The sequence below is a fragment of the Lolium perenne genome, chromosome 5, assembly GCF_019359855.2.
Source record: "Lolium perenne isolate Kyuss_39 chromosome 5, Kyuss_2.0, whole genome shotgun sequence".
In the NCBI taxonomy this organism is placed as follows: Eukaryota; Viridiplantae; Streptophyta; class Magnoliopsida; order Poales; family Poaceae; genus Lolium; species Lolium perenne.
Window position 1 is genome coordinate 195,134,217 of NC_067248.2, and position 11,606 is coordinate 195,145,822.

At 44.5% G+C, this 11,606-nt stretch overlaps 1 protein-coding gene across 1 annotated transcript; it reads left to right on the top strand.

Moving 5' to 3' along the window:
- Positions 1–1,718: 1,718 nt before the first annotated feature.
- LOC127301600 (uncharacterized) lies at positions 1,719–11,128 on the top strand. Its single transcript, XM_071820257.1, has 4 exons — positions 1,719–3,051; positions 3,152–3,224; positions 5,945–9,805; positions 10,728–11,128. Exons 1-3 carry the CDS (start codon positions 1,757–1,759, stop codon positions 5,948–5,950), a joined length of 1,374 nt encoding a protein of 457 aa, XP_071676358.1. The 5' UTR covers positions 1,719–1,756; the 3' UTR covers positions 5,951–9,805; positions 10,728–11,128.
- The last annotated feature ends 478 nt before the right edge of the window (positions 11,129–11,606 follow it).

Here is an 11,606-nt window from a genome sequence, read left to right on the forward strand (position 1 = left end):
TCGGGGACAATGTTCTCTTCGTATCCGGAAGGATTTTAAGTGTCAGCAGTAAGGTGCTACCCAATGTGGAGGGCAACTCTCTTGTGATGGTACCTTGTGGCGGAAAAGTGTATCTTGGTCAATATCAACTGAGTACTTCCACGTGGTGTCCGGCAGCTGATGGAGCTATATCGAACTTCCTACCTGGGCCGTGTAGCCTCATTCATCATATCTTCACATGTTGCTATCGTGCTCTTTGGTGAGCCAGTTCTTCTCCCTAACTTAGTTCTTCCTTGATTGCAGCCTTTTGTTCTACTTTCTTACTCCGTACCTTGTTGTTTTCCGACCTATGTCGGCAGGAACAAAGGAGCAATTTGTTTTCAGGTTAAGGGTAATCTTTCGTGGAATGTAAAGAGGAAGTGGCGATACGGGGTTAGTCTCGCCTGCAGTGCCTTGATTCTCTTGTAGAGCATGCATTTTTAATTCTGGATGCTCCTTCTTTTGCTCATGGTCAACTACACGTCCTTATATACCTTACTAGTTATATATGCGCCTGGTCTTGAATCAGTATGACCAAGTTCTAGCTTTGACTTTTCTTTAGATATGAAATCAATGGACATCTCTGGTGGTGGCACTGAAGATGAATTCTACAAACAAACCACTCAGCTATGCTAATTGGTGTTCACCAACTGTCTCATCTGCTGCCAACAACTGGAATTTAAGCGGAGATGCCATATGCGATCACCTGCATAACCACGGAGATTTTTAATAAGGGCTAACCCCATGGTGTTGTTAGAATTCCGGCGAGTAAAATAGCGAGAATTGTCCCGCAATCTTTTCCTATGTCGACGAACAAACTACGGCGCATCCGGTACCTTCTACAAAAAAAGATGAGGCGGGTATGTTGGTACCTCGGCGAAGTAGTCTTGCATCAGTGCGGCGTGCCCGAGCGCTCGGTTCCGTGGGATGCAAATGCGGCCGGTCATAGATCAGCGCCACCGGTTGAGGTTGAATATATCTTGGAGCTCCTTCGCGGCGAGGATGATCACTGCTTTGTGTCGTCGTCGTTGAGCAATTCATCTAGGTCCGAATCATTCGACGAAGAGGAGTCCTCGAAAAAGAGCTCGTAGCTCAAGAAAGAAGACATCTGCAAGTCTGCAACAACCCGCCGTCACAGCAACAATCTGCCATCAAAATCAAATCGTGCTCGAATGAATGAACTCGGAGAACATTCCAAACAAATCTTACCCTTCGCGGGATCTATGTCTCGGGCGTGACTGAACTAGACCTCTGTGGCGCATCCATGGCGGCGGCCATCTTGCCCAGCGGAACAAAACGAGGTAGGCGCGCACGAGGGGATTAGTAAATTTCAGTGCGCCATCTCTCCCCACGCGGATAGAGGTTGGGCTCGATTCGGCCGCCCAACGGCCCCAACCGCGAATACGAAGTTTATACTTTTATTATTACTATTCCGTATTCTGCTCCACGTTCCTTTTAAAGAGTAGACTCCGTTTTCCACTTCTTCCTGCCGCAAGCCAATCCAACGTTTTTGATCGATTACTGTATTAATATAGCGGGAGTAAGGCAATCCAACTAAGCTAAGTGCGTCGGCTCGATCTGCGGCGATCCACGTCGCCGTTCTCTGGCCCGCCGGGATACCTTCTTCTTCTTTGCGAGGCTATTGTCGCTTATTTGGGTTCGTTCCGCAAGGGTAAAACCTACACCTGTATCACTTCAATCTGTATTGCTTTTCCCAACCAGATCTGCTACTACTAGGATGAGCGGCTGGTCATCACGGGTGCATCGGAAGCGATCTTTGTCCACCATGGGTTGCAGCAGCAAGCGTCGCGGTCGCACTACCCCCGCCGGCGTCACCTCCTCGGCGGAACCGGACGCGTCATCGTCCTGGGCGTCTATGCAACCGGATTTGGTCCGCCTGATCGGGTGGCGGCTGCTGGAGACAGGCGACTTGCTGGACTACGTCCGCTTCCGCGCCGTCTGCCACCACTGGCGCTCCAGCACCGTCTGCCCACGTGGCCGCGGCGTCGCCGACCCGCGTTTCCACCCGCGCCGGTGGATGATGCTGCCCGAGGGGCACGGCCTGCACCCTGGCCACGGCAAGCTAGGCAAGTACATACGTTTCATCAACCTCTCCACCGGCGCCATCGTCCGCTCAAAGCTCCCGCTTTTCAGCGACCACTGCGCCCTCGACTCGGTCGACGGCCTCCTGCTCCTGCAACGCGACCAAGACACGGCCATCCGCCTCCTCCATCCGTTCACGGGTGACATCGCAGAGCTCCCGCCGCTCATCACCCTCTTGAGGCAGTTTAAGTTCCTATTTTCGTCCACGGAAGATAGCCCTCAGACTAGACGCATCTGGAGTAAATTCAGAAAGATCGGCTCAACCTCCGTCAGCGTGAGCGCAGATGGAGCCATCACCGTCATGATCATCATCTCTGGTATCAAATGTTTAGCCATCGCTACCGTCGGGGACCAGCAATGGAGCGTCGCCCGCAGGAACCTCTCCTTCTCTCTGAATCCAGTATCACTCCAAGGAAGGATATACATTTTGGATCATGTTTCCGCCACAACACGGATTTTCCAGATTCTACCGCCCCAGCATGATGCCAAGCCCTCAGCTTCATCTTCTTCAGTTCCACCACCACCAGAGTTGATTGCCACGGGTCCGCCAAGCGAACATCGCATATCCTCCTACCTGGCAGAATGTGACTCGGAGATCCTCCTGATTTGCTTGGGTCATCCCATTTTTTCGCGCATTACAGTTTACAGACTTGCTGACCTTATACTAGGCAGGTTTGTCCCGGTAACAAGCATCGGGGACAATGTTCTCTTCGTATCCGGAAGGATTTTAAGTGTCAGTAGTAAGGTGCTACCCAATGTTGAGGGCAACTCTCTTCTGATGGTACCTTGTGGCGGAAAAGTGTATCTTGGTCAATACCAACTGAGTACTTCCACGTGGTGCCCGGCAGCTGATGGATCTATATCGAACTTTCTACCTGGGCCGTGTAGCCTCATTCATCATATCTTCACATGTTGCTATCGTACTCTTTGGTGAGCCAGTTCTTCTCCCTAACTTAGTTCCTCCTTGATTGCAGCCTTTTGTTCTACTTTCTTACTTCGTACCTTGTTGTTTTCCGACCTATGTCTGCAGGAACAAAGGAGCAATTTGTTTTCAGGTTAAGGGTAATCTTTCGTGGAATGTAAAGAGGAAGTGGCGAAACGGGGTTAGCCGCCTTGGTGGCGCGAGCAGCAGCTCCGGGAGGAACTCCACCGTCAGAAGGCCTACACCACCGGAGGGGACCAAGTCCAGGGTAACTGGTCCGGTGGGGTGGGTCAGGGCGACCGAGGTGGCCAGGGGCAACGGCCACCTCCGAAGGCAAAAGGGAAGAAGATGGCTGGGGCCAACTCCGGCATAGGAGGTTATGCTCTGAGCGGTAAACCCAAGGGTGGGTCTCGGACAGGGGCGCCGGTGGGAGGCGAATGCTTCAAATGTGGAAGGGAAGGCCACTTCCAATCTGAGTGTGAGTTTGATCCGCTTTGTGTGCTCTGTAGCAGCGAGGGTCACACCTCAGCCAGCTGTCCGAAGAGGGGAAAGGGATTCCGCCTCCAGACGCTGGGTCACGCCATTACCGGAGGGGGCTTCTACAACATCGATGTGGAGCCGCTCAAGGGGAGTAAGCGGGCAGGAGAAGCTTTCACTGCGGTCATCAAGTTCCTGTCCGCGCCACTCACGGAGGAGCAGCTCTCAGCGGAACTGAAGCATCTGGTGGACGACCTGTGGGATTGGCAAGTGCGGAGGTTGTCGGAGACGGAATTCTCCGTCACCTTCCCCACGCGCCAAACTCTGCGCTTGAGCACTGGGAGTGGCAAGCTGTACCTACCGCTCAGCAAGAAGGATACTGAGATTCGGGAGGCCTTCAACACTCCGAAGCCATACCTAGTCCTCCCGTCTACTTGGGTCCGTCTCACTGGGGTTCCAGAGGACCTGATGGAGCGTGAGCGGCTGTTGGTGGCCTTTGGGATGGTGGGCAGGGCGATTGATGTTGACGACCTTTCAATCCTGAAGAGGGAGACGGAGCCGGTTCGGGTGCGATTCCAATGCCGGTATCCAGACCGTATCAAGGGCTCCGTGCAAGTGTTCGTCAATGGCGAGGGCTTTACCGTTGGGGTTCAGGCGGAGCGTGCTCCGAGGGGTGGGAATGGTGGGGGAGCGGGGGACCCGCCGCCGCCACCACCTCGGGATGACAGGGAGGAAGATGACTCGGATTACTTTTCCTCGGATGGAGAGTGGAACAAGCACGGGAGGAAGAAGAAGGACAAGGATCAACGGACTGAGCCTGGGCTCGGGGCTGAGCCGGTGGACGGGTCGGGTCCGGCGGGGGCCAAGACGGTCGCCATGGGGCTGCTGGGGTCCTGGAGCGCCCCTACCGGTGGCCATGCACCGGACGGGCGTGCCAATGGGGGCTTTAATCAGTATGGTACCAATTTCGGAGTGGCCATGGAATCTCTCCCGTTTCAGCTGGACATGAACGAGCAACACAAAGGAGTGGAGAAGGAGAAGATTACTACGCCTGCAGAGACTTTGGTTCCTATGACGACGGCAGGGGACCCGTCGTTGTCTGCGGACACCATCTCACAGATCACGGACCCTGTTCCATCCGGGATGGATGACAGCCAAGTGGAGGAGGGGTACCCGGAGAAGATGGACATGACCGTGGGCTGGGAGGGTCAGGGGACCGACTCTGTGATGTTGGAGGATGACACGGTCTCAGTGGACAGTGCCGTTGTGCAGCCAAGGGACGACCTACACAAGGCTTTGAGGGAGACAGCTCCGGTTGCACAGGGCCGACGCTCCAAGACCATCGCCTACTCCAGGAAGAAGAAATCTGCGACTCCCGGGATGCCGGTCCGCAAGAGCTCCAGGCACACTGGAGTGAGGGCGTCCACACCGATCCTTGAGAGGGCTATGAAGCGCGCGGAGGCAAAGGGGCTGGACGGCGTCGGCGAGTGTTGATGTTTTAGATGGTGTCTTAGTATGGCTCTTGGTTTCCAGTTCCGTGTGTTGTGTTTGCTTTGGGTGCGTGAGGTACCAGTACGTTGGGGTTTCGGTGTGTATGGGACTTGGATATTGGTATCTGTAATCTGTAAGCTGGATGTTGTGGCTTTATTAATTTAAAGCTGGGCTTTATGCCTTATGTTTAAAAAAGTCTCGCCTGCAGTGCCTTGATTCTCTTGTAGAGCATGCATTTTTAATTCTGGATGCTCCTTCTTTTGCTCATGGTCAACTACACGTCCTTATCTATACCTTACTAGTTATATATGCGCCTGGTCTTGAATCAGTATGACAAAGTTCTAGCTTTGACTTTTCTTTAGATATGAAATCAATGGATATCTCTGGTGGTGGCACTGAAGATGAATTCTACAAACGAACCACTCAGCTATGCTAATTGGTGCTCACCAACTGTCTCATCTGCTGCCAACAACTGGAATTTAAGCGGAATATCCGACCACCCATTTAACTTTGTTTTGCAGTAATCCAATAACACATCGCTCTAACATTAATTCTACGGATGCACAAGGCAACACCTTGATTATATAAAATAAATTGTCTTGTAAAGAGTGGCATGGTTTTTTAAACTCTAGCATTGCAAGGCACAGTGATAGTATATAAAAATGTGTTCTTTCAATCGAATTGGTCCACCTTTTACCTCTGATTTCTCATTTGCAGATTTGTTTCTCAGTTTATTACTCCTGATAAAAAAAATCGAGTCATGGACCTAAAAAACCTAACTAAAATTGGCACATTTAGGAGCTGATTAATTCTGTGTCTTGGTATTTTATTTAGCATTACTTTTCTTTGATTTTGTATTTGATCAGTTTGATTCGGTTGGTGTACTCACTAATCTGACATCTACTTTTCTGTGTGCTCCTTTTTTTTCTCTAGGCATGAATGATTCCTGTACTGTGGAGGTTGTGGACGCCTTAATTCTGCATATATCTAAGCGCCAAAAGGAGAGGGTCTTATTTTCATTGGTCTATTTTTATTCCTACAAAACACCTGTTGGTGTCGATGATCTGTTTTCCTTGAGCTCATGCCAAATGTCCGACTGTACAAATGGTTAAGATTGAGATGTGATTGTTCACCGCCTAGTTAAATCTGTTTTGCAAAACTGTATTGATCTGTCATGAATTTTCCCAGCATCACCTCAATTTGATAAAGTTATTAGTCTCGTCTACATATTATATGAAACTGTTACCACAAAAAATATGTAGACAATCTAGCAAAAATCTCAACAGATTTAAGCGTGTAGTGTCCAATCCCATCTCATCCTCAACTGTTGGTACAAAACCGGATAGTGCTTGATGTAATATGTAACGTTGCAAGTAAAATGCTCTGTTGTACACTGAGACAGGTATATATTCAACTTCGGAGATGATCATATATGTTAATCTGGGTTTTGTTGTGCATGAAGAAGGAACTAATTTCTACATTTGGGTTTTAATAAATGAGTCAGTATATGTATGTTAATATATTGAGTCTGCATGATAATTTTCCTTGACAAGAAGCTGACTACACCAATCTATGTTAATAATTGGCTGTTTTTCTTATATTGCATAATCAATTGTTTTGTTATTTTGTGAGAAGATGAGAAGGAGCACCTAGAAGTAACACTGATGTTGCGCATACATTCTACCCCCTTGGTGTAGTGCTTACCTGAATGTGTTTATTGTAAAAGGATGGGAGGTCCAAGGTAGTTGCCACAAATAGAACTAACAACTCTCATACACAGACTCTTGCAACCCATTAAGATAGGAAAGTTGGATTACCTTATTTAGACTATTATTTGGAATTCTTTCTAATTACAATTCCATATATTTTTTGTTACTTGTGAATGCTATGAAATATAAAGTGAAAAAAATTGAATTTATATATTCGTAATTTCCAGACCGATATAACCCAACTGTTTCAAGACCAAATAATATTGTAAGCTTCTTCTCTCAAACTTTATTGATGCAGAGATATATGAGGTATATGCACGAATCACAATAATACGATACTACCCCGTTCACTTGCATTTCATAAAGGTAAAGAGACATTTTGTTTCCAATTGAATTTGCAGCACTACTGCATTTCATTAGGATAGAAATCAGCTTACTTGCATGGATTGTCCAAGCTGTAACTAATTCAGCCTCCTCTAGCCTTGGTCTATATATGAAAAGTGAAAACCCAAATCAACTCTATACATTGATAGTTCTGAATCAAGAAAATGACTTTCATACAGAGCACCCACAAGTAATTTCAAATGACTTTTTTCTTTTGTATGTTGATGTTGTTAATTATTTATATTGTAGAGTTTTATAAGAAATTCTTGCTATAAGCTCAGTTGCAGATTGAAAATAATTTCTTGTTATTTTACGACCATACTTTATTTTGATTATGACATCGTTTTTCTATTTCAGAAGATGAATGTGTTTAAATATCATTTATAAGAATCATAGTGGTTAGCTCAATTTTGACCCCACGATTTTAAGATCAGTCAACGTAGTTTGTCATGACCACCGAATATTTTTCTCCCATGTGAGTAGACAGATATAAGGGTTTATAATTTGGCGCATATATGAGTTATGATGCCACTGATGACATGAACTTTAGGATATAAGGTGTGCACAAAAGTTTCTGTAATTATTTCAACTTTAGGATACTGAACCAAACGAGATAAACTTGGGTGTTGAAGACCTGAGATCAAAACTATTTTAAGTTATGAACCTAGTAATAGATGGTTGTCAACAACAAAATTTGGTTAATATAGATGCATAAAAAAGAGAGACAAAATGGTCTTTACCTAAGTTATGTATAGATGTCAACCAAGGTTCAGAGAAAGGGAGAGAAAGTTCTCTTCATCTTAGTTATTTTTATTGAGCCTGTTTGATTTTAAGCATGTGTGCATTTTGTCTCATTTTGAAAAATTTAGAGGTCTGTTAGAGCCTGTCTGCCGCCGCCGCCCTGCACACGAACCCTCCTGCGCTGTGACCTGCGCCCCTGCCCGCCAAGATTTAGTATCCAAGATTTCTCAGGGTTCATTGGATGTTTTGTAAGATAATGGTCGACAAGTTATTTGAGTTCATGCATGAGATGCATCCAGGCCCACAATGCATTCTGGGTTGTTTGTGTAGTCGGAGCATAGAACTATTTTGATCATTATTGCAGTGTCTCTTGCTCTAGGCAATGCATCTTAAGTTGTTCATGCATTGGTTCTTTCTACAATGCAATTTTTTTTCTTGCATATACTCCATTAGAGCAGTAACTTTAGTTGTCTGACAAATAATGAAAACGAAGTTCAACAGAGTATTTATCGTTCCTCTACTGAAATTATTCTTGTTTGTACTGATAAAGGTATTAGGAAACTACTTTTATTTTGCTACATTAGTGAATTGCTTTCAGGTGCAATCAAGGTGCAACGAAATAAACACATAAATAGATCTTTTTTTTATCTTTGTTCATGAAATCACATTTTAATTTCATGGATCTATTGGGATATGAATCTTCGTTAAATCTATAACGGGTACGAAAGTGCATGTATCATCAGTTTTCACCCACATATTTCCGTATGTCATCCCCTTCCCACCTCCCCTTTTTGGGGTGTTTCTAAATGTCGGTGAAAACTGTTTCCATGGTGTTCTGTCTATCGATCAGATAATTGTCGATATTAGAACAAGTTCATGAAACAAGGTAACATGGAAAGCACAATAGGATATGAGATATACAAATATGTTTTTGTGACGCAGCCAAAAATTGTGACCATGTCAACGTTTTTTTTTTTGTAAGAATATCTAAAGATGTAATTGGTGGGAGTCTTGGGGCTTACCACAGAAATCAGAATTGAGTGACCGGTATATTTCCCTCTAGCGAATCCTGGCCGCCTGCTCGTTTTCACCGTGCTGCATAAAAGGGCTAACCCAGGTCAAAAACCCTAGCTTCTGCCTAGCCAATCTCCTCAGGTCTCTTCTCCACCCCAGTCCCCTCGCGACCTCCCAGTTTTTTCTCTCTCGGTTCACTTTCAAGACCCATCTTCTGATGTGTTTAACTTTGTATGTTGCAACCATCCAGTGATTCATCGCCTCCTGTCCATGGCCTAGATTTGGTCTTGTCATGCACTTTAGTACTAGTCCTACTCGTGCAAGTCTGAATATTGGAGGTAAGAGCTAAGCTGATTTGGTCCGCGGGAACTGCAGCTAGCTGTGTTGCCTAGTGATTGCAAATTGCTCATTAATATTGTCTACAAAGTCTTAGATGACCCATTCGCCATATTCAGCTATATGATAGCTTAGAAACAACATTCAGAGCACACTTTTTTTTTACACTTGTGACTTGGATAATTCCTATAGGATCTAGTGTATATTGGTAGTATGCTGCATCAGCCTAACAGGTCAACTAACTTCGTCCAGCTATTTCCATGTGTACTATATAGCCTAACAGTATTGTCTACTTGTGCCTACTGTAATACTTATATTTTCTGTCTTATAAGTGAAACTGGAAATCATTTTATCATGGACAAGCTCTTTATTTCCTTACAGGTTGTACCATCGATGCCTTCACCTTGTGCATCTCTTGCCCCACTCATTGGTGTTTGCATCTGTTGGATGTAGAGGATGATGAGTGACCAGATCCTGCAGTGGTACAAGTTACGGTTGTGGTACTACAATACAATGATCTTCTTGGGTTACTTAGCAGAGCTGCTGTATCTCGCGACCACCACTACCTCCATCGTGGACTTAATGGGCAATCCGGTCTTAATCTTTTGAGGTAAGGACAATGCTAAATATCATCACTGTTAGAGATATTTTTGTTGTTTGGCATGCACATCGTAAATTACTAGGAATGTCACCCTATCTTTCTTGCTACGGATGGTATGGGGTTTAGTTCCACCTGCAATATTCAGAAACGAGATGTAGGAGTATATAAGCTGAAGTGTGAAGATAGTCTATCAGTTGTGTTATAGGCACTCCTTTCGAACCTTTACTTGTACCAAATATTTGTCTCCTTTATTCCAGTCCCTTCAAGTTCTACCTCTCTGCAGATTACTTTCTTGGTCATTGAGGCTGCTTCTTAGTGTTGTATACTAGCAATGATTTTGACGCACAAAAAATCTTCGCTGAGTTCGATTGGTCGTATTGGTTGGGAATGAGACAGTACTACAAATTTACGCTTTTACATTTATTTATATGTATGCTGACTTTGTTTTCTTGATTTCGTTTAAGTGATGATGATCTGGTAGATAGTGAGTGCATTTCATGGCTGATTATCTCCTGCCCCTCCTATGTACTTTTAGTGTTGCCCTACTTAGGTTATAAGAGGTACGTCAGGGCGCACCCCAGCAGTGATGTGTAAATCTATCTGTAGGCAATTCAAAGCAGAGATGGAGCATCTTGTTGCAAAGACGATCTACATGTAGCTATGCTTTCTTGGTCCATTTGCTGCTCATGGGCTCACCTAATTAGGGTCTTTCATATCTGCTAGGAATTTGAATTAATAAGCAGAGTGAATTAGGATTTCTATCAGAAGCTCTGAATACTAAAGTAGAAGTTGTTGCTGCATCTTCTTCACCTAAATCTTGTTTCATTAGATTTTTTAAGAATTAAATGTAGAGTCATTTTATTGTTTTTATGATTCCATCTTAATATCTATGCAGTGTGCTGATAAAATTATTTTCAAACTTTACCGCCAGGTAGCACAAATGCAGTAAGTTGCTAACTGCATGGACCATCTGCATCTTGCAGTACCATGTTTCAACAAATTTATGGTTCTTCTTTGGTAACCATCTCCCTGAATGCTCTCCTCTAACAATGGTGTTGCGGCCAGATTGATGATTTCAATCCCCAGGTGAAAATGTGCCTTATATTTATTCCTTATTTCTGTTGAACATAGTGTTGCTCAATCATTTATTTGTCAGGATTGATGTGGCGCTCAAAGATGATGTGTTTGACATCTACAATAGATACCCCTGCCTACTGTATTTTATTTTGAGTTCCAGTATGCAAGTTAGCCTACACCTTTGCAAAACCAGAACTGATATATGCAAATATGTAATCTTTATTTCTATTTTCTGGGAGTGATGTTTTGGCTCTTGTGTGCAGCATCTTTGATATATTTTGAAATATCAAAAAAATTCAAACAAAAATTCATGTGTTCATCTTCACATGGTACGTGCACATAAAGTATTTTAATGAAAAAATCACTTGTCGTTTGGGCTGTGTAAAAAAGGTAAAATTTGGTGCTAAAAATAAGTTTTTTTGGGAGACATGTTCTGTCCTTTTTACATCGACCATAACATAAGAAATATGGGTTGTTTCGCGAAACTGTATGAATGCACATACATTGTTGAGATATACATGCTAAAAAAATTATTAGACTTTTTTACAATTAATTTTTTTTGGACGGAAGGACCATATGCACCCGACAACCAAATTAAATTTGCTTAGATTTCGTTGAAATTGAAACTAATTTGCATTTGCATCTTATCAAGTTATGGCGACATATCTTTGATTGGGCCTACGTAGCCATGAGCTCGTAAGATAGGAGCCAGTTTCTGGGTCAGAGATTTGGT